This window comes from Phyllostomus hastatus, unplaced genomic scaffold (assembly GCF_019186645.2).
Source record: "Phyllostomus hastatus isolate PE091 unplaced genomic scaffold, TTU_PhHast_1.1 phas_contig_113, whole genome shotgun sequence".
Lineage (NCBI taxonomy): Eukaryota > Metazoa > Chordata > Mammalia > Chiroptera > Phyllostomidae > Phyllostomus > Phyllostomus hastatus.
The window spans coordinates 17,125,848-17,150,059 of NW_025333530.1; the positions used below are offsets into that span (position 1 = coordinate 17,125,848).

The 24,212-nt window shown below is 41.2% G+C and overlaps 1 protein-coding gene across 4 annotated transcripts in view; it reads left to right on the plus strand.

The window, feature by feature from the left end:
* Positions 1 to 24,212, plus strand: part of POU2F3 (POU class 2 homeobox 3) — a 105,399-nt gene that overhangs the window by 67,333 nt on the left and 13,854 nt on the right. For all 4 annotated transcript variants that reach the window (XM_045839015.1, XM_045839030.1, XM_045839038.1 and 1 more), the window contains 4 exons: positions 17,710 to 17,814; positions 19,245 to 19,347; positions 21,591 to 21,673; positions 23,931 to 24,113. In XM_045839015.1, the coding sequence (XP_045694971.1) occupies positions 17,710 to 17,814; positions 19,245 to 19,347; positions 21,591 to 21,673; positions 23,931 to 24,113 (474 nt within the window). The remainder of the gene's footprint in view (positions 1 to 17,709; positions 17,815 to 19,244; positions 19,348 to 21,590; positions 21,674 to 23,930; positions 24,114 to 24,212) is intronic.

Here is a 24,212-nt window from a genome sequence, read left to right on the forward strand (position 1 = left end):
TTCAATCAGTGTTTCCTAAACAAATGGATTAATGGGTAATTGAAATAAACCTATCCGCCTACCCACCCTCCCTTCATTCTGGGTGCCCATCTCTTTGCTTTGTAGGGTCTTCTGTTCTTCATGCTGTTCTACTCCCTGTTGTCTTTCTCTCAGCCAGTGATCGACACTCACCTCCTTTCCCAGGAAGATGAGCTTGTTGAGTTTATGCAAACAGAGTGTGCAGTGGGCTCCATCCAGTTAGCTCAGGTAAATATTTTCCAACCCCGCCACTTCTGGCTAACACTCAGGAGCTGTTAGCTGAGGCAGCTCAGTTGTTTGCTCAATGGTTGCTGGGAGCTAGGACCTATTCTATATGGATCCAGGGTCTGCACAGTACTCTGACCAAGCCACTTTTCTAAACTCTTTGAGGTTGGCAGTTCAGCAGCAAACTTCTTGTTGAAGCCAGAAACAGGCTCCTTAGGGAGAAATGTGGCATTCCTGGGGCTGACACATTTGACCATTTAAATAGAAACAATGTGGTTCGGGGTATACAATGACACTTGATATCACTATGACTTTATTGTTTATAAACAATGGAGACAGTCCTGGCTAGTGTGGCTCAGTGAATTGAGCACCAGCCTACAAACCTAAAGGTTTGATTCCTGGTCAGGGCACATGCCTAGGTTGAGGGCCCAGTTGGGGTTGAGTCCCCAGTTGGGGGTGAGTGAGAAGCAACTGACTGATACATCTCTCACATATGGATGTTTCTTTCCTTCTCTTTCTCTCTTTCTTCCCCTCTTTCTTAAAGTAAATTTTAAAAAATGGAGACAAATTGGGATTGAGCTTCTAAGCCTGGTGGGAGTCAGAAACATAGACTCATAGAGCTAAAGAATCCCTCTGATTATCTGATCTCCATCCATAGAAGAGCTCCACAGATCTTTAATGTCTGACACAAGGCTTTCTTCTTCCTTCCTTCTATGCTGGGTAGGACATTTATTCATAATATAATACCTTACGACTGAGTTTTCTCTGGCTGCAATGATATTTTAAAAGAAGAAAATGTAGCAAATTTTATATTTTTTATATTCATTACAGGCCTTTAATATTTGAGAAAAACTATCGCACTAAAATCTTCCCCTTTCTATGTAAATATCCAGAGTTTCCTAAACAATTTTACACATCAAGTTTCTGATTGCCTTACTTAAAGCAAGGACATACATAATACATGAATATTTTCTTGTTGTAAAAATATTTAAGAAAAGAAGACTTTAGATCCTCGTTCAGTCTCAGCACTGTCCCCAGAGGTAACTCCTGTTATCAGTATAGTATCAGTGTAGGGTGTGTATGTGCACGTGTATGGATACATATATGTCTAGAAGACTTCTTTCTCTGCATTCACATGGATATGGGTACAAATGAAAATGTATAAATATTTGTAGGGTTTTAAAAATGCATATATGTGCAATATGCATATATGCATATATACAAAGAGCTCCAGAATTTATTTATAAAAGATTGTATATTTTTTCTTGCATGTTTAAACTTTAGTTGCCTTCAAAATACTGTTTGATGCAATACACCTATCAAGATGTTTTTTCCACTGCTCAAAACAGTTTTTGAACTCATCGATTTTTAAAGCCTTTTAGTTCTTTTGCCGTTTTTTGTTTCATCTCTTCCACATCAGCAAAATGTTTCCCTTTAAGGACTTTTTTTCATTTGGGGAAACAAACTAACAGAAAAGTCACTCAGGGCAAGATTGTGTGAATAGGGAGGTTGGGGGATGGGGTCATACCACTTTTGGTCAAAAGCTGCTGAACATTCAGTGTGGTGTGGTGGGCAGGTGAGCTCATAGATCACCCATCATGAAATGGGCAAATGGTTTGAGTCTTCAAAAAAATTCACTGAAGCTAAACACAGTTTCTCACAATAACACCAGCTAGTACACTGAGACAGATGAGTTCCTAGAAGCCACCTAGCTGGGGAAACCTATCCTACAAGGGTCCTGCCCACCAAGAGATAATTCCAGTTTTGTGGGGGTTCCTTCACATTGTGCTGTGTGCAATTTCCTTTTTTTTTAAAAAAAAAGATTTCATTTATTTATTTTTAGAGAGAGGGGAAGAGAGAAAGAGAGGGAGAGACACATCAATGTATGGTTGCCTCTCACATGGCCCCACTGGGGACCTGACCAGCAACCCAGGCATGTGCCCTGACTGGGAATCTAACCAGTGACTCTGGTTCACAGCCTATTCTCAATCCACTGAACTATGCCAGCTAGGGCACATCTTCCTTTTTAAATTTACAAATAAAATTTATAAATTGTTTGATGGCAGTATTTATAGAGTTCTATTATTTTTATTAATGACCACATAATCTACTATTTTAATGTAATTTTATTTTTCCATTGTCCTATTAATGGACATTATATTGCCTCAAATATGTTTTACCAATACTATGATAAACTCTTTGAAATTATTTGTGCCATAATTTCTTCTTATATGCATATCTTTCAGTAAGCCATTCACCATCTTTAGAATCCACAAGTGTACAACATTCAATGCTCAGATGACATCAGGGGAACCATTTGTTCATTCATTTATGTACACATTCAGTAAATTTTTTATTGAGCAAGCACTATACCTTTTTGTGTTCTCATCCAGTTGTGCCAGGAACACAGTAGTAAGATAGTAGTGGTCCTGTCCTCATATAACTTAGATGGTAAAGTAGGGGAATCTCCCTTATTATTCTACTTTTGTTAGTCTGTCCTACAGATATTTTTTTAGTGATAATTATAAGGCACTGTCAACTTACATGCTCTTAGAGTCAGTTAACACCTCTCAAGTCTTTTAAATAGAAACTATTGCCTTCACTTACACAGTTAATTTTCATATTCTAAGTAGTTCTACATTTGCTCTTATTTTCTATTTTATTATTTTCTTCCCTTCCTTTTATATTTTCAAGCTTTAAAAAACATTTTGAAGCCCTGGCTGGCATAGCTCAGTGGATTGAGAGCAGGCTGCAAACCAAAGCATCGCAGGTTCAATTCCTAGTCAGGGCACATGCCTGGGTTGCAGGCCACAGCCCCCAGCAACCACACATTGATGTTTCTCTCTCTCTCTTTCTCCCTCCCTTCCCTCTCTAAAAAATAAATAAATAAATAAAATCTTAAAAAAATATAAATAAAAATAAAAATGAAAATATTTTAAAAAAAACATTTTGATGTCTTTGTACATGGTACTAGCTATCTCTGCTCCTCATACAGAGGTTTTGTAACTAAGCCTGCTACATCTTCACCCAACCATTGGAAATGTCCCTCCTGGATGACAGTGACCAATTGTTAATCAAACCTATCTCAGCCCATATGACCTCATCTTGACCTCTGGGAACAATACATATATACATTATACAACAATTAGAGCATTCACTTGATCTTCATTTGTAGGAACCCTATATGAAAGGAAATGAGTCTAGCTGGTCATGACTTTTTAAATCAGTGTGATACAATGAAAAGAAAGTTAATTCTGAATCCAGTCAGACACAAGTTCAAATTCAAGCTCTGTAACTTCCTAGCTATATGGCCTTTGGGAAAACACTTGACTTCTCTGAAGCCTAGTTTCCTATATTCTAAGATTATTAGAAGTATTTATTCATATTCTCCATACATTTAATAAGCACTTTCTAAATGACAGACATTAATGGTCTGTGCCAAGCAGGCATAGTAAGCAACATAGGTCTTCTAGGTAATAAATGTGCAGAATAATTATCTTCATATATGAGACTTGGGTAAAAATCAGAAGTTGTAAGGAAACATATACAGGCCTGTCCAGAAAGTATCCATCCATTCAGAGGCAAAATAGAGACATTTATTGAAGAAGACACAAGATAGAAGAAACATTGTACATTGCAAAATGATGCCTCAGTCCCCTTCCAAGTAAGCATGCTAGGATCTCATACAGTTCTCTCCCATGCTCCATCAGCTGCCCCATTGTATTTTCCCAAATCTCATCTACAGTCTGAAATCTTTTCCCTTTCAGAGGTGATCATAGTTTGGGGAAAAGCTAGAACTCACAGTGGACCAAATCTGGGCTGTAGAAGGCCTGAGTCACCTGGTGATTTGATGAGTCACCTGGTGATTTGATGTTGCACCAAAAAACTGTGCACGAGACGTGATGCATGAGTGGGTGAGTTGTGAAGTTGCCAATCACCAGTTGCCCATAGCTGCAGCCTTCTGAATCATCTAGTTTGTAGAAGAATGTTCAAGCTTAACACAGAATTTGATACAGATTTGTTACTCTATGCACTCAGTCATTTTGAATGGGATGGCCACACAATACAGTGATCACTCAATGGGGTCTACAACCCCCACTGACTAGTACAGTGAAGACATCAGTGTTCACACATGTGCATTCCAGTCCACTCTCCTTGGCTGCCAGGTTACATCAATGTTGTCAAAACCATTCTCATTATATTAATAATGGCTGGACTTTTTCTGGACAGACCTTGTATATTTTTAGAGAATCCCTTGGCTCAAGTTTACTGGGACTTTTAGTAACAAATTTGCTACACTGCTCCCCAGCCATAGAAAACATAGCTTACACTGTCAATTGTGTGGGTTTAACTAACTATTATGCTTGGAGCCCTGTCCTAAGCTAATAAGGGTAACAAGATAGATATGTATTCAATAGAAATTAAACCAGAGGGCAAGCCCATTCTTACAGAAAGATAATGGAGCTTCTTCAGTGCTTCACTTATCCTAAGAGTCATTAGCCTTGCCTGTTTAGAACCCAGCTGAGAATTAAAAGGAAGCAAAATGAGACCTCAAGCCAAACCCTTTCACAGAGCCTTAAATTTTTATTTTAGAAACAGTTGTAATAAGTTTACTTATCTGTCTTATCCAGCCTCTAGCAAATAAAAGCTGCAAATGTGAGGTGGAGTAGGGGGCTGCTAGAAGCAAGATTAAAAAATAAAAACATAAAAAAATCCTGGTTGTGAAAAAGAAGTAAAAAACCTGGTAAAAACAAAGCTGGAAATTAAGAAAAGTAAAAAGCAATTTAGGGCCACAGCCAGCTAAGGCCAAACACTTCAGTATCCCCAAAGGGCATGATTGCTTTTAAAAGGAGTTCACAGTTACTGCTTGAGTCATTAACTTAATTATCTTTCAGGTATTCTTTAAGGGAAAATAGTTCTGTATATAATAGCTTTCAGCAAGATCTCTATTCAAAAGTGAAACCAATACATATATATCCAAAACTAAAACAAAGGCTTTGGAGCTGTAGGGAGAGATTTTAATGACTTTGAAAATCCACTTATTTGGAAAGGCTTACTCAGAAAATACTAGGAATTAGAAAGATGTGTTGAATTTTAAATGACTTGGGTTCAAATTATAACTATCCCAGTAGCTAGCCACATACCTTGGATAAATTTCTACCTTTTGTGAACCTTGCTTTCCTCCACTGTAAAATAGTAATAACATTATCTGCTTTTTCAATATCATGGGAATATTCTCAAACTGAAATGATCTGTTTGAAAGTGCTTTGTAAACTGTAGGACATGATGAAAATATATGTGAGGTATGCAGGCCGGATCCCAGGTGCTGCCTGCTGAAAGCAACACCTTGGGATGCAGAGAAAGAATGAGTTAGAATTCCAGTTATTACTTTAGAAAAAATATGTACTTTGGCCAAGATGGAGGCATAGGTAGATACAGTGTGCCTCCTCGCACAATTAAAAGAAGGACAACAACAAATTTAAAAACAAAAAACAACCAGAACTGACAGAAAATCAAATGGTATGGAAGTCTGACAACCAAGGAGTTAAAGCAGAAACAGCCATCCAGACTGGCAGCTGGGGTGGAGAGGACTCGCAGCAAGGTGGTGCCTGGAGGACCAAGGCCAGCAAGGTAGCAGCTGGTAGAGTGGGCAATCCCACATTTGCATGGGGATAAACCAGGAGGAACAACCAGGGAGTGAGACAGACCGCATAATCCAGGATTCCAGAGTGGGGAAATAAAGCCCCAAAACCTCTGAATGAAAAAACCTGTGGGGGTTGAGGTGGCAGGAGAAACTCCCAGCCCCACGGGAGATATCACTGGAGAGAGCAACAGGATCCTAGAATGTACACAAACCCACCCACCTGGGAATCGGCACCAGAAGAGCTCAATTTGCTTGTGGGTAGCAGCAGAAGTGACTAAAAGCTGTCTGAGAGCTGAACAAGTGGCATTGTTCCATCTCAGACCCTTACCCCACATATAGTATCACAAGGCAGGGACTGGGTTGCCCCATTCTGGCCCCTTACTATGTAGCAGGTGCACAGAGACAAAAAAAAGAAATGGTCCAAATGAAAGAACAGATCAAAGCTTCAGAAAAAATACAACTAAGCGATGAAGAGATAGCCAACCTATCAGATGTAGAGTTCAAAATACTGGTAATCAGAATGCTCACAGAATTGGTTGAGTATGGTAGCAAAATAGAGGAAAAAGTGAAGGCTATGCAAAGTGAAATAAAGGAAAATGTATAGGGAACCAACAGTGATGGGAAGGAAATCAGCATTCAAATCACTGGTTTGGAGCAGAAAAAAAGATATAAACATTCAACCAGAACAGAATGAAGAAACAAGAATTCAAAAGAGTGAGGAGAGGCTCAGAACCTCTGGGACAACTTTAAACGTTCCAACATCCATATCATAGGGGTGCCAGAAAGAGAAGAGGAAGAGCAAGAAATTGAAAACTTATTTGGAGAAATAATGAAGGTGAATTTCCCTAATCTGGCAAAGGAAATAGACTTTCAGGAAGTCTAGGAAGCTCAGAGTCCAAAAGAAGTTGAATTCAAAAAAGAATGCATCAAGGCACATCGTAATTACATTACCCAAGATTTAAGACAAGAGAGAATCTTAAAAGTAGCAAGAGAAAAGGAGACAGTTACCTACCAAGGAGTTCCCATAAGACTATCAGCTGATTTCTCAAAAGAGACCTTACAGACAAGAAGGGGCTGGGAAGAAGTATTCCAAGTCATGAAAGACAAGGACCTACATCCAAGATGACTCTATCCAGCAAAACTGTCATTTAGAATGGAAGGGCAGATCAGGTACTTCCCAGATAAAGTCAAGTTAAAAGAATTCATGATCACCAAGCCCTCATTATATGAAATGTTAAAGAGACTTATCTAAGAAAAAGAAGATCAAAAGTACAAACAGTAAAATGACAACAAACTCATAACTATCAACAACTGAACCTAAAAAAAAAAACAACAAAAATGAACTAAGTAAACAATTTGAACAGGAACAGCATTACAGAAATGGAGACCACATGGAGCGTTATCAGCAGGGAAGGGGAGTAGGGAATGGGGGGAAGATGTACAGGGAATAAGTAGCATAAATGGTAGGAAGAAACTGACAGGGGGAGATTAACAATAGTATAGGGAATGTAGAAGCCAAAGAAGTTATATATACAACCCATGGACATGAACTAAGGTGGGGGAGAATGTGGGTGGGAGGGAGTATACAAGGTGGAGGGGAATAAAGGGGGGGGGAAATGGGACAGCTATAATAGCATAATCAATAAAATATATTAAAAATAAAAATAAAAAATACGCATGCATATACACACACACAATACATATCTGCATAAATGTGTTTTATTACTTTGATAATGCCCCCCAAACTTCTCAAAACATCCCTTCACTAGGCAGAAGAAAAACACTACCACCTTGTAAACTTAAAAGTTCTATATACATATATAAAACTTACAGTGCTTACTATTTTTCTAATTTAAAATGAATAATTAGCTTTTAAAAATTTAACATTGCAGAAAAATGTGATTTAGAAAGTAAATACCTTCTAGGCCCTGAATGCCATCCACTCCATCTGTCATTAACAGTCTGATGGTTTGTGGTCTTTCAGATTCTTTTCCATATACTTTCAGTTGTGCAGGCATTTCCACAGATAATTCCTAAAATAAAAAGTCCTTTGTTATAAAGGATAAACCATTAGGGCTAGAAACACATTTTCTATCCGAAAAAATCCTCATCTGTCTCCCCAGCTCCATTTTCGTTCTTTTGGCCTTAAGTATGTGCTCACCAGTTCTTACCTAGACTATTGCAATAAACAGCTGTTTCATTAGTTGCCCTGTTTACAATTGCACTTTCTTCAAATTCATATTTCACACAGCTGTTAGCATAGTTGAACTAAACCAAAAAAGCTCACTATGTTATTCCACTTTACTCTAGTTACATTTGGCTCCCAAAGTCTAGTCTAAAGTCCTTTCCATGACACACAAGGCTCTGTTGTCAAACCCTGGCTACAGGCCCAGGCCTTTCCCACCATAGGCTGTAGCACTGCTGAGCTGACTGGTCCTCCTAAACATAAAGTGCTGTTTTACCTTCTGTGACTTTGGACATGCTGTTCCTACTTCCTGGAATGCCCTTTTTTACCTTCTTCTGGGCTGTTCAGTACTTTTATGGTGCTTTCCGTATTTTATTCTTTCTCTAGACATCCTCCAACAAAGCAAATTACAACCTACCTCTGCTATGACTGTACATACTTCTGATTGTGTTTTTACTTGCCATCTTCCTATTAATCTGTGTGGTTCCTATTCATCTTTGTGTCCCTAGTTCCTCTTGGTATACAACAGGCACATACTAAATGTTGGACTAAACTGAACTGGGAAGGAGACCTTTATGAAAGAGGAAGCCTGTGTTTAAAGTATGTCACATGGAAGGTTATCTACCCCACTGCTGTCAGAGCTGGCCTGATATCAAAGGGCCATAAGAGGTGCCTTACTTTGGGATGTCACAGAAATACAAGAGACAAGGACCTCAATCCTACTCGATGACTATTCTTAAAGATGAAAATTACCAGAGAAAATTGTTTACTTGTATTTATAGCCAATGCTCAAACTTTCAGGGACAGGCTTCCAGGTCACAAACAGGCACCCATGAAATGCCAAAAAGAATCCCAGTCAGACTTGTTGCAAACTTGACTTTCAGTAAATGTAGTTCCCACATACATGTGGAAGTCCTAGGCTGCACTGGTTATCATGTGTGCAGTACACATGAAAACATGGGGCAGAGAGGAGAAATGTGTCTGTCTTAATAAGCACATTTCTGTGTGGGAAATTCTGGAGGAGGGAAGCTCGGTGTGACTGCCTCATAGAGTGGTATAGGCAGAAGAGGGGAGGGTCTAAAGACCAAAGACCTGAGTAGAAAGTCAGGCTCTGTTCCTCCTGGCTGTCTGACAGTGAGCATGTTGGTTAAATTCTCCTTGTCTTAGTTCCTACATCTGTAAAAACAATTTGATAAGATCATTACCCCCATTGAATTATCATGAAGAATACATGAAAATACATTTGAAAGTGCTTCTTAGTCTCCAAAGTGCCAAAATATATTACTTTCTCCCTTGAGCTAATACTCGTGGAACTAATCTGTGTAGTGCTTCACAACCACAAGTTGGTGGTGTGTGTGTGTGTGTCTGTGTGGAAGATGAGTACTGTATCTGGACTTTCATTGGTTTCCTCTGAAAATTTTTATTAATAAATATACACTGAGACAGGGATTTCATGGCATGTCTGAGCCTTTTTCATTCTCCCTACCTATCTACCTCATAACGAGGGAAGGAAAGAGCAAATATCAAATCCCTATAGTTAATGAATACATGTGAGAATCAAGGACAATGCTGTTTCCTAGGCTAAGCACATTATATTATCATATCAACTAGATGAATGTTTTGTTTATATCTAAACCTTGCCCTGTATAGTAATTGAAAGCTGTGCATGGAAATTTTTCTTTTGACTGAGATTAAATCTCATTAGAGCAGTGGGATTAGGATTACTACTGAGTTATTACAGGAGCCCGATGGACAACAATATCAGAGTGATAGAAATAGAAAGTAAAGCCAGACCACAGGTACAATGGAATGTGTGGTACACGGCTGCATTCTGGGTGGGGATTTAGGAGATCTGTCCTAACTAGCCCTGACTTGATATCCAGGTTTGGCTTGGCTGCAAATCCTGCTGTGTTGTCTTGAGCACATTGTTTCCCTTCTCTGGTCTTCAGGAGTCATAACTGTGAAACTAACCTTTTTGACCAGGTGATATCTACATTTCCTTCCAATTCTAATGTGGAGGGAAGGAAATCAACACTTGTTGAATATCTGCCATGCACCTGGCACTGTCTACTCTATGAGTTTTTTCTTCTATGATTCTATCACACACAGTAAGTGAGAGTTAGGTTTATGTAGAAGAACTATGTACAGATAGACTTGGATTGAAATCTCAGTTCTACTATTTATTGGCAGTGTGACTTTAAGCAGGTTTCCTAACATTTGAAAACCTCAGTCTTTTATCTGTAAAATCAGTTGAGCAATACAACAAACATACTTATATGCTGGCAAGTCTGCTCCCATTCTCTTTAATATATTATAAATTTCTCAAGTAGTTTCTGTCTAGTCTATTTTCCTCTTAATGTAGAGGAATAACCAAGACCTCCATAAATGAGTAAAATAATTTAACATTAGATCATGCAACTAGTTAGAAGTAGGAATGGAATCTGAAGTCAGGTCTCCTAGTTGATTTTGAGCTTCGTGCTTGTCTCCTGAGCCTGTCTCTCTCTCCCTCTCTCTCTCTCTCTCTCTCTCTCTCTCTCTCTCTCTCTCTCTCTCTTTTAATTATCCCCTCCTCTGAAAAGGACATCAAAGTCCTTCAATGATAGGCAGCCCAGGCATATGCAGGAGAACCGAATGAGATGATAAATTGCACTTACACATCAGACCCTTCCCCAAAAGAACCAATGGACTCAGAAAGTTTTCAGAGTTTGATTCTAAGACTATGCTCAGCATTTCTTTTCCCCACTGTACTTTTTACTTCCTGCCATTTTACTTATTTGAGGGCAGAACAGCCCTCTGTATGGGCAAATCAGCAGTTACATGTGGGAGCAGTTCTTCCCTAGAGAGTAGGAGCTCCAGGGAGACTTTGGGAGAATCAGAAAACTCTGATTCTAAGGGTATCAGGACAAAACAAGAGAACTCTCATCACTCCAGCTCCCAACTGCAGGGAGACACTGCTGGCATCTCAGGAGGGCTGTGAGGCAATGCAGTGGTTAAAGGTGGTCAAGTCCTGGACACCATGACATTTATGAGGCTGCATTCTAAATGAGGGCACAATTCCTTTCCCAGAGTTTTTAAACTTGATTTCATGGACTTATATACCAAAGGGAGAAGAAGACTTTCATGTGCTTAAAATGATGGGGTATTTTTTCACACATGTGTTAGCACTAGCAATGCTATATGTCCTAAGTACTGAAGCCAAAGCATTAAATAACGTGACTGATAAGCTTGTTGTATTTCCAGAGTAGGTGCAAGCAGGGAAAACAAGGATGCCTTTTTTGCAAAGTTTCTTTTCAGGAGATAGCAACTTCAAGTGGCCCCAGCCTCCTAAGGAGCCCTTTGTTTATTAAAGGGCCCCATGTCTCCTGCCTTCCATCACTTCTTTGTCTAGAAGTTTGATGCTGTCAGGAAGAAGATCCCAGTGTGCATGGGCAAAGGTGTGTGTAGGCTTGTCTGTCATAGGTCTGAATAGAGGGGACTGAATGAGGCCATCTCCCCGGGCACTTTCAGAGGCATCTGAAGATGCAGAAACCTTAGTCACAGGAAATAGGTAAGAGCCACGCAGAGAGGAGAGTCCCCTAAATGAAAATACAATCAACATCTCTTGGGAGACTTCCAGCCTTATTCACCTGAGATGAGATACCTGCTTCCCCACACCACCACTGGGAATATATTTTTAGAATATTTTCATGACAACATGTTTGCCAACCCTTTATAAATCAGTCACAAAACAGAAACTGTTCTTCACGGCTAGGCAGAAATGTAGAAGGAGGGAGAAAGAAAAAAAATCTTGCCTGTAATTGAAGGCAGGTTGAGAGATGTTCATGCTTTGAAATTCTCCTTCTTGTGAAATGTTTATGAAACGTTTTCCACAAATGAGTTATGCAACTGGGACAACAGCTTTGATCATTTTCATCACCAGTGATATATTCATTAGTGTTGGTCTGTTTTTCCCTTAGAGAGGGCCGTGTGAAAATGTCATGGGGGAGGAGGGTACGGATAAGCACCCCAGTCTCCCCATGCCCCATTGCATGATCCCAAAACAGATGGTTAATAAAGAAGTCCAAGTGTATGTCTGGGTCAGAACACCCTCTTTTCTATCACCTATGGTGATAGAAACTTTCATCCCTGGCAGAAAGAGAACCAGGAGAGGGTTAGAGGACCACTCCTTTATCAGACTTTTACCAGCATTTTGTTATGTAACTTTAGACTCATCTGTAGAGCTCTCTGGGCCCTCCTAAGCTGGGGATGTAAACACTTGTCCCCCACACCTCCTGGCTGGGAGATGAAGCCAAGTAAGAAAAGTATAAAGGGCTTCCAGCTCCTGCAAGGAGCTCTCTTTCCTTCCAGAATGAGGCTACTGCTTTCTAAAACAAGTGATGTCAGGGAGTTCACTTGGATTAGGAAAGATAATCACCCATGATACCTTTTTACCTTCCTGGTCACTGCCCAAACTCAGAATAATACCTTTTGCCCAGTACAGTGGGTGGAGAAGATTCTAAGCTGACAGATGTTGTCCAACATATGAACAGGATGATCAATGGCTCTGACAAGAGAGCTCTCTGTGTTGGCCCATGTCTCCAGAGGTTAGTTTGTCCTAAGCAGAGTCTGGAGAAATATTCCATTTGTGTGATAAGAACCACTAAAGGGACTCTGGAGATGATCTTTACAATTTAGGCAGGCTATGGGTTTGATTGGGTTTTCACAAGTATAGGGGGAATTAGGTTTTCATCCAATTTGTCTCCGGTTTCCACAATAGAAGTCAGTGGGATCCAACAGAAGTCTATCTCATCTTCCAGATCCACAGCCAACACCTAGTTGCCTGGAAAGACTCCAGTATTTTCCATTCAACAGCTGTGAAAGGGATTTTTTGGTGAGGGGATCTTTATTTCTGAATTTCTTAGTTTCTGAGTCCCTGAAATCTCAGACAATTATCAGAGAAGTGTGCTAGAGTCAGTAATAGTTATTGATGTACCTGCTTCCCTTTTATTCCAGCTCTGCTCTTTTGGGGGCCACCAACCAGAGGAGATTTTAGAACTTGTCATAGAAAAGGAAGTACCCTTTATTGTCTTTCACTTTGGTTTATTTAGGATTGTCTTTTTGGGAGTTACTGTCAGCAGTTCACACCCAATGGGGTAATGAATTATGAAAAATGAAAGAGTAAAAGGTTGCCAAAAAAACCTCAGAATAATAACATGTGGGGTTGTTGGAACACGTAGACTAACACCCAGAGAAATTTTTGCAATCAGGCACTTTATTCTCAGAATTGGGAGGTGGGCAGTGCCCCTAAAAGAGTTTGAAGGACAATTGATCCAGGAAGCAGATGAAAGGCTGAGTTTTCTTTTATGATGGATTTGGTTTTTGAAATCAAGTGTTGTAGGAAAACCTGGCACTGATTCTAACAGATAGCACTCATGTTGGAGGCAAAGCACATGTTTTCAAGCTCTGTCATAGCTGCACCTCCTTATCTCTCCACTGAGCATAATGAGTCTATAAAGGAATCCTGCCACTTGCCTTCTAGCTGGAATGTGGCCAAACTGCCTGAGGTGGTTCCACTAGCCTGATTTCAGCTCCAGTGTTCCATATTCTCTCCCTGTTCCCTTCCCCCATCCTGCCTCACATGTGTTCTCTTTGGAATGACAGGTGGAGAAGGGGGATGTGGGGAGGGGAGGCTGGCCATAAAGGTTTTGTGTAAGTAAAACCTCCTCTCAGAGCAAACCTTAAAGTTGTTGTTGGTGGTGGTTTTAAATAAGTAGTTTAAGACTTCGTCCAAGATGGAGGCGTAGGTAGACACACTGTGCCTACTTGCACAACCAAAAGAAGGACAACAATTAAAAAAAAAAAGAACTGACAGAAAATAGAACTGTATGGAAGTCCAACAACCAAGGAGTTAAAGAAGAAACATCCATTCAGACTGGTAGGAGGGGTGGAGACAGGCAGCTGGGCAGAGAGAACTCACGGCAAAGCAGCAGTGAGTACCAGGGCAGGCAAGGTGGCAGCTGGCCGGCAAGGCAGCACCTGGTGGACCAGCTGGTGGAGCAGATGGTCTCACTGTCATGTGCAGATAAACCGGGAGGAACACCTGGGGAGCAACACAGACCTTGCAACCCAGGGTCCCAGCGGGGGAAATAAAGCCTCAAACCACCGATTGAAAACACCTGTGGGTGTTGAAGCAGCAGCAGGAGAAACTCTCAGCCTCACAGGAGAGTTCGTTGGAGAGACCCACAGGGTCCTAGAATGTACAACCCACCCGGGAATCAGCACCAGAAGGGCTCAATTTGCTTGTGGGTAGCGGGGAAGTGACTGAAATCCGACAGAGAGCAGAGCAAGCACCATTGTTCCCTCTGGACCCCTTCCCCACATACAGCATCACAAAGCAGCGACATAGGTTGCCTCACCCTGCTGAACACCTAAGACTTCACCTCTTCTATGTAGTACGCATGCTGAGACAAAAAAAAAAAAAAATGAAATGAAAGAACAGACCAAAGCTCCGGAAAAAATACAACTAAGCAAAGAAGAGATAGCCAACCTATCAGATGCACAGTTCAAAACACTGGTAATCAGGATGCTCACAGGGTTGGTTGAATTTGGTCGCAAATTAGATGAAAAAATGAAGGCAATGCTAAGTGAAGTAAAGGAAAATGTACAGGGAACCAATAGTAATGGGAAGGAAACTGAGACTCTAAACAATAATGTGGACCAGAAGGAAAAAACATTCAACCAGAAAAGAATGAAGAAACAAGAATTCAAAAAAAAATGAGAAGAGGTTTAGGAACGTCCAGAACATCTTTAAATGTTCCAATATCCAAATCACAGGGGTGCCAGAAGGAGAAGAGGAAGAGCAAGAAATTGAAAACTTATATGAACAAATAATGAAGGTGAAATTCCTAAATCTGGCAGAGGAAACAGACTTTCAGGAAATCCAGGAAGCTCAGAGAGTCCCAAAGAAGTTGGACCCAAGGAGGAACACACCAAGGCACATCATAATTACATTACTCAAGATTGAAAATAAGGAGAGAATCTTAGAAGCAGCAAGAGAAAAGGAGACAGTTACCTACAAAGGAGTTCCCATAAGACTGTCAGCTGATTTCTCAAAAGAACCCTTGCAGGCAAGAAGGGGCTGGGAAGAAGTATTCCACATCATTAAAGGCAAGGACCTACATCCAAGATTGCTCTATCCAGCAAAGCTTTCATTTAGAATGGAAGGGCAGACAAAGTGCTTCTCAGATAAGGTCAAGTTAAAGGAGTTCATCATCACCAAGCCCTTATTATATGAAATGTTAAAGGGATTTGTCTAAGAATAAGAAGATCAAAAATATGAACAGCAAAATGACAGCAAACTCACAGTTATTAACAAACCACATCTAAAACAAAAACAAACAAAGCAAACAACTAGAACAGGAACAGAACCACAGAAATGGAGATCACATGGAGGGTTAGCAACAGGGGAGTGGGAGGGGGAGAGATGGGGAAAAGGTACAGAGAATAAGTAGCATAAATGGTAGGTAGAAAGTAGACAGGGGGAGGTTAAGAATAGTGTAGGAAATGTAGAAGCCAAAGAATTTATATGTATGACCCATGGACATAAACTAAAGGGGGGAATGTGGGTGGGAGGGGGTGTGTAAGGCAGAGGGGAGTGAAGGGGGAAAAATGAGACAACTGTAATATATATCAATAAAATATGTTAAAAAAGAAAAAGGCAAAAACAATAAATAAATAAAGTTTATCATTTATTTCTAGCTTTCTAAAATGTTTCCCTGTAATTTAGACTATGAGAACGCCAATTTGTGGGGGAAGAATTAGAATACCAGGATTTCTTAGACTTTGATGCTAAGTGTGGGTGGAAAGAGCTGAGGGGCACTGGGGGCAGGGGTTGGGGCTGTGCTGGAGATCATTCCTGGGTGTCCAGGTTTTTTGAGTTTTCAGAAAGCCTCGCTCTCTGATCCCACTGTGCTATTTCCTTTCTCTCTTCCTTCCTCCTCTGTGTGTTCAAGGCTCCAGAACAGTCTCCTTAGGTGAGAAGAAAAGACAGGAATGATTTGTAAAAGCTGTCCCTGCAAGAAGCATAGTCTTAACAATTTCTGTACAACCAGGGTTTCTTGTTACTATTTAGATCTACTTTGTCAAAGAATGCTGCAGGAACCCGGATGAGCCCTGTATGCCAAATACACTATGGAACTGGCATTTGTAATTCTATTTTAGAACTGAAAATTTTTAAAAAATCCATGCAGCATTTTATAACAGGTGGGGAAATTGAGTTCCATAGAGGCTGAATTAGTGTTTGAGGTTACACAGTAAGTTAGAATCAGAGATAGGACTAGAAGAAATGTATAGCTCCATCCTCACTGTATCCCCCTGGAGACTATATAAAGATGGGTTCTGTTTATGTCTTTTATTTAATTAATATGCATTGGGTTCCCACTATCTTCAAGGTACCATATTCCTTCTCAGTCTCTAATAGTCACTCCATAGGATCTTCCTGACTCTCCAACCAAAGAGAATTTTTCCTCTAATGATCCAAAGCACCATTTTTCTACAGAGATTAAAAGCACAAGTATAGCTGTTAGTGTGAACCTTTAACTTAGGTTAAACCAATGAACACAGGAGAGCTTCCAGGATGTCAGTGAGATTCACAGGGTAGACCAAGAAAATGGTTTAAGCCAGGATCTCTAATGTCTTTTGTAAGGCGTGGTCCAGATCATGTTCTCCTTGCCATATTATATGAACTCAAAATCAGTCATCTGCCCCACCTCCATGGGCTTTCTAAAAGCTGCAAGAGGGTAGTTTTTCTCAGGGTGGGAGGAGAGATGGCCACACGTAGTGCTTCCTGCCCTGCTCTTGGACACCTGGAAACCCATGAGTAGGTGATTGGTGCTAGCACTGAAGAGAGGTAGAGGCTGTTAGAAAGTTTGGAAACAACCACAGGCCCCTCAGGCAGCAACTGCCACAGTAACTGAGGGAAACATGTCCCCACCTGTAGGGAAACAGGCAAGGACTGTCACCAAAGGGGTCCAGCTACAGAGGCAGCCTTGCATGCAGAGGACAGGGAGGTGTGAAAAACAAAGGGGGATGGAGGGGAAGCTGGTCTTTCATATCAGTGTTTCCCAGATTTGGGACTTTGTGGACCAAGAATATAATAACTAGAACATGGGAGAGATTGATAAAGGGTTGCCAATGTTATACTTTGTGAGGTGGGGAGTTTTAAAAATATCATTTCAGATCACCATTATTTCATAAAATGCATTTTAATATATTCCCATTCTCCCAAAAAAGAATATCATCTCCAGTTTAAAATAAAAATTTTAAGTCACTACAATTATTTTTTCTCATTTCAATGAAGAAGAGAATGTATTATGTATCAGCACAGGCGCCAGAATAGCATTTGGGAATGATGGATCTAAGTGGAGTCCCCATCTTGCAAATTGGTACTCCAGAGGGCCACTCACCTCTGTTTCCTACCAGATTCCCTGTTCTGAAGAACACTCTCAGGCAGGAAAATCAAGCTACAGCCCAGTAGGCTCTGAGCTAGCTCTTTACTCTTTGGACTTAGGACTTATCTGCTGCCTTGATCTCTGAGTTTCTATTTCTGTTGGCCTGGGAAGGCCCAGAACTGATGTTCTCCTCCTGCCTCCACTTACAGATTAAAACAGAGGATGTCAATGACTCCCTGCAGCAGACCCTCTTGCATAGGCCATGCCACCTGAGTCAAGGACCTGCCATGATGTCCGGAAACCAGATGTCTGGGGTAAATGCCAGCCCATGTAAGGGAGCCCTGACATTCTCAGTGGGCCAGTGAGTTTAATTCAAGACTTTTGCAAAACGCTTGACCTCTAGATTTGGCACTCAGGGAATCTGTAATGTTCTAAAGAACCTCCTGCAGGGAATTTGAGAGAGATTGGAGGCCTGGAGTCTGGGTGGGTGGTAGGGTTACAAAACAGTCCCAATTGGGTAGAGCTTTGTCCCAGTACACTGGATTTGTGGGTTTGATCCCCATTTAGGGCACGTACAAGAATCAACCAAAGAATGTATAAATAAGGGGAATAACAAATTGATGTTTCTCTCTCTCTCCTTTCTATTTAAAAATCAATTAAAAAAATTTTTTTTAAGTCATCTTAAAGGTAAAGCCTAGCTGGTTTTGTGAAAAGTGAGGTCTCTACCTCCCTGGGAGAAAAAAGAGGCAATCTTGCAAAACAAAACAAAACAAAACAAAACACCCAAAGAACAGACCTAGCAGCTGTGGGGCTGGTATCTGCTAGCCACATTCAGGGGAGACCTATAGAGTGTTTCTATCCCTAGTGCTCCCTTCCGTCCCAACAAGTTTTTATGTCAAAGCCAAATGAACAAAATACCGGTACAGGGAAGAAAGAGGCATCCTGAATCAGTACCCACAAATGTCTGAGAAGGCATTCATGTGATGAACTCCTTTCTTGGTCTGGATTAGCTGAGGAAGAAAGACATACCCCTTCTCTGGTTATATTTAAGAGTACAATATGCACATTTCTTCATCTCTTTATTCAGTAAGAGTTTAACAAGTTTTTTATTTGGGTACAGGGCTAATTTCAGCACAGTAAGGGCACAGAGCTCTGGAGGTCTCAAGCACCAAAGGACTCCCAGATTCCCCAAGCAATGGGATTGGTATTTCCATTTCCTGGGCTGGTGGGAGAACTCCAGGGAAAATGAACTTTCTATTTAATCAAATTGTTTTTAAAAAACTAATAACTTTCTTCCTTTTTCCAGGGAAGTTTCAGGCCCAAGAACATGGCCAAGACATGATTTTTATCATGGTAAAATGCCATGAGATTTTTTAAAAATTGGACAATTAGAATTGCATGTTATTTTTAGGGTAAACAACTGAGAGAAGGGCAATAGTCTGTATCCTCAGTGTTTTTACAGTCAAGCTGGGAGACAGGACTGACACACACAAAAACTGATTAACAAGGCAAGATTTAAGTGACAAAAAGTTGCAAGGCACTGCTTGGTTGAGCTGTAATAACACCAGCATTAATGGAGTAGCTACTGTGTACCAGACACTAGTGATACACAGAGGCATAAGGCAAGGTCACTGCCCACCAACTTTCAGAGTCTGGAGACCCATGGGACAGATGAGTTAGAAGGCAGCTAGAGCTGTCACCCCAGCTTATAAATTCTGTAATGTGTGTGTCTCCTCATATGCAGGATGTGACTCCCCTCCACCCTCTCCAGCAGCTTGTGCTGGTTCCTGGCCACCTACAGTCTGTATCCCAGTTTCTGCTGTCTCAGACCCAGACTGGGCAGCAAGGTAAGAATCCTGGGGTTTTCCACATAGACCAAGTAGAGTAAAGTGCTGCTGCTGCTGCTGCTGCTGCTGCTGCTGCTGCTGCTGCTGCTGCTGCTGCTGCTGCTGCTGCTGCTTACTGGGTGAGAAAGCCCAAATTTGGCACATGAGTGAGTGACTTGGCCCTCTAATATAAAACCAGCTTTTCTACAGCAAGGCCTGAGGAAGGGACCCTGTCATTGCACCTCTAGACTGAATCTCCTTCACTGTTTCACTTTCCCATCTTTTCGCTTTCATGGCCAGTTGAGACTGGTGGTTCAAGGGTGGCAAAGAACTGGGGATGTACAAGGAAAGAGTAGCTGCTTGGGAAATGCAGTACAGACAAGTCTCAATTCCTTGGAAGTCCCTCCAGGAAACTTGACTGTGATTCTATTTGGGTAGAGCAACAGTGCCACCCACAGGTTTTCAGGTTTTCAGGTTTTCTTTGGCTGGGAAGTTAACTTCCAGATAATTTGGCCAAGAACAAAGGGATTAGAATATTTATAACAATAGCTAACATTCCTTCAGCATAATCTGCAATGAGCTCTGCTGAATAATTTTCCTGATTTAATCTTCAAATAACCTTATATTATGCCTTTGGTGATCTACTAGAAAGTTCCCAAACAGTCTGTCTGAAACCTGTGCTCTTTGCCATCTGCTGTACTACCTATCTGTCTCCTATGTCCAACAATGAGGTCCAAAAGTGATGGAAGAAGTATAAGCTCCAGAATCCAAACAAAATGGAACTGTTCCTTCTGTCTTTAGAACCTATCTAAATTTCAATCCTTATCCTTAGTGTCCAAGGCATCTTAGCATGTTACTATAATGAAGAATGAGAAGATATTTGAACCTTTAAGCATTTGTTTATGCTCAATGTATATCATACTCCTGGAGTAGAAAAGAAAAGATTACACTTGATTTAGTTTCTTTTTGGAAGATAGTGATATGAGATTGGCCCAGGCATATAACCAATAAAGCCAACATATAATACAGAGGAGAAAAAAAATGCAAAACAAACAAAAGCCCAATTCAAAATTTGGAGTCAGAGAAAGCCATTGTTAAAAAATTGCTAGCTGTGTATCCTTAGGATACTTACTTTAACTTCTTTGGGGTTTTATTTCCCCCTCCATAAAATGAAAAAGTAGTAAAACTCTACTTCACAAAGTTATTGAGGGTTATTTGAAATGATGCATGTGAAAAGACTTTGTAACCTTTAAAACACAACATGTAGTAAATGTTAGATTACAATTAATACTCAGGCCCCTGGACTCCCAGTCCAGGGTTCTTGCCTATTTATTTTAATAAGAAAAAATTAAGTCTGACTTTTTTTAGCTTAAGGAGCATAAAGGTCAGCATTAGCTGATGCTGTACCTCAGTGATGTAAAACAACTTAGGGACAGCAGAAACCCTAAGGTTCTGCTCTGTGCTGAGTGGTTGGGGTGACCCACCCCATTGTCTACTTTGGTAGTTTGATGGCCCCTCCCTGAAGTGAGAGTGAGAATGCCTGGCTGTTAACCTTTCATAGAGGAAGGCCGCTGTCACGACCACCAACCAGACAAATTCCTTCATGGACAGTTTCCAGGAGAGGGAAGGAGAAAGCAATCCTCAGGCAGTGGACTGAGCAGGTAGGATCCATACCACCAGATAGAGTTTCCAGAGGCTCAGTTTCTGGTCTCCCCTTCTCTCTCAGTCCTTCCTCCTAAGTGTAAAATGTCCTGCCAAGAGCCTGTGGTCAATGGTTCACTGCCCTGTATAGCCCCATCCAGGGCTTGTTCTGACACACTTGCAGATTTGGCTGGGCCTACATAGCCATCCAGCTACTTCTGCAGGCAAAACAGAAATTCTCAGCTTCAGCTCAAAGTCTTAGTATTCACCCTGCATCTTCTTGCCTCGTGGATTTCTCCAGCCCTGGTTATCAGATCCCAGAGCAGATTGTTTGGACCCTCCTCAGCCTTTGCACCACCCTGGATAGGAGTGCAAGCAGAAAGACTGGTTTGGGGACTGCTGTTTACATCTGTTTATCCCTATGTCTGATTTGCCTCTGCCTGTGTGTGACAATGCCTGGCAGTACCTGCGGGGGCCTCTCCATAGGGTTTTAAGGTGGGTGAGGGACTTGATTAGTTAGTAAAGGGTGATGAGAGTTATCATGGTTCCAGAGTTTCAAAGCATGTCTTCCAGATGGCCTGGATTTTATTCATTTGTTCCTTTGTCCCTCCCCTCTTACCCAGGTCTGCCACCAAATCTTCTCCCCTTTCCACAGCAACACAGCTCTCTCCTCCTCCCACAGGCTGGACCTGGCCTAATGTCGCAGGTAAACAACAACATTTTTCCTATTTCCTCAAGGAATTCCTCAGCTACTGATGGGGTTAAGCTCACTGGTTTCCCCTCAACTCCTTAAAGCTGCTCTTAACCCTCTGGGAAGAAGGAATAGCAGGGGATTAGTCCTGTTGGCTCATGGGAAAATAAAAACACAGCCAGAGAAAATTACTGACCCATTATCACTGGTGAAGTCAGACTTAGAACCAGAGATCTTAGCTCCTGGACTAGCCTGCTCCATTATGCAGGCACTCCACTCAATCCCCAAACAGAACCTAGCATCACTTATCTCAAAACCAGAAGCCAGCTAACTTCCCAGGGATGCCAAGGTAATGGCCAGCCCATCCTGGGTGCTCTCACAAGCCCCAGGGAAAGCCCAGAATCTCATAGGCCTGATGTCTCAAGACCACAAAGCCAGTGGCTCTTCCTCTGAACCTCACTTAAAACCTATTCTAGACTGCCTACTGCACTAGGCATATATTTGTGGGTCAGAAGGACTGAGGTCTGCAACAGGAGCCATTTGGAGAGCTGCCATGATTCTATACAGCACTTGTTTTCCGAATAGAATAAAAGGCACCTCTTCTGCAGGCTAGATGTGGCCTTATGTCAGGGTGTATGGCTTGGCAAGAGTAGTGGGAGTTGTACTGTAGCAGCAACTCCTCCCCTATCTATACAGTTAACTTACACAGCTGCATGAGATGGCTGTGCAGAAGTGGGTGTGCAGAAGATTGCAGAGATTCTAACATCCCTTTCTATGTTAAGATTCTCCATGGATCACTAAGGGCCCTGGCTATAGAAGGTCAGAGTCCACTAAAGGCATCTGGAAGGAGAATGCCATCTAGTGGCTAATATAAATGGGGATATGAGTCATAAGCTCTTCCACTTCCTCCTGATGACTTTTCTCAACATCAACTCACATCTTATAAATATGACAGCCAGGAGAAAAAGTTATTAAGATCATCTTGGATAGTTGTAATAAGGGACTGACTTAGGATTGTAACAACAAGAATAAAGGGGAGGGGATCAATGAGGAAATGTTTGGGGAAGCTAAGTCAATGCAATTTGGTATATCTAATTGGATGTGAAAGGCAGAGAGTGAAAGTCTAGCAAAGAACTTAATAAGTGTTTGTCAAATGAAAGGACAAATAATGAAAAGAAAGCCTCAAAGAAGACTGAGACTGTCTTGAAGGTCTGGTCTATGCCACTCCCTCCCTGCAAAACAGGATCATTCCATAATGGGTTTAAATCATTCTGTTCTAAAAGACATTGGGGAAAAGAGTCCTTAACTTCTTTCAGGTCCTTTTACCTTCCTTATCATAAGGATGCCTATCTTAATGGTAAACTGAATATCTTTGATGAGAAAATGAATAAAGTTAACCCCAGTCTAGGAAAAGAGTGAACTGGGAAGGAGGGAGAAGAAAGTGGACTTAGGCCACATTGTCCATGTGGGCAGTGGCCCCTGCACTGGAGCAATGCCTGGGTCCCTAAGCTTGGGCTTCATTCCCTATTTGTGGAATGATAAATGTTTTCATGTGTTCAATTCACTCCTGACCTCAAATGGGTACAACAAGGATTCTAGGTTTAAGAGTCTATTTTCCTATGAAAATAAACTAAAGAAACAATTTCTCCTGACAACAACAAATGAGATCAAGGTTCATTTACATAGCACTAGAATGCCTTTGATTAAAAAAAAAAAAAAAAAAGCAAAACCCAAAACATTCTCATGAAAGAAAATGATGGTTTGGAAAGTAAAATGGCAATCATAGGAGTTTGAGATTTTATGGAAATTCTATTAATGTAATAAGTCTCAGATGTCCTCTTGTTATCTTCATTTAATGCCTGTTGAACACCTCAGTAACCTTGTTTTGTGGGAAAAGAACAGACAAAGCAAACAACCTTTTCCTTGTCTTAAGACTTCTTTTTGAAATCTTTGTAAACAACCCTGCCAACTCCTTTTGTGGTGGAAAACTGAACAGAAGAAGATAAATGCTCAGAGTTAGTGAGTCACAGAATAAAACTCAGAAGGCTACCTCCCTGTCCCACACTCCTATTGTTTCTACCCATTATTCTAGGTATTTGCTATCCCTTCATGGAAACTCCAGTTTCCACTTCCATGCTATTGCAAAAAGTAGGAGTCAAATGTAGCCAGGGATCTGTTATCCTCTGAACAAGCCCATTAGTACAAAATATCAGAATATGCCATTTGATACGTTGACTATTCATGGATCTGCTTGGTTTGTGTTTCCTTTTAGACAACTGGACGCCCTGGGCTGCCAGGATCCTCTTTAGAACCCCACCTGGAAGTGTCCCAGCATCTCCCATTGCCTAAGCATCTGCCCAGCACTGGAGGGGCTGATGAGCCCAGTGACCTGGAGGAGCTGGAGAAGTTTGCCAAGACCTTCAAGCAGAGGCGCATTAAGCTGGGCTTCACACAGGTTTGGTTTTGTGGGAGAAGATGGAAGAAATTGGGTTGAGTGAGTGGAAACTAGGCTTCCTGTGTGCAGATTTCAAGGAAGCTTGAAATTCAAGGATGT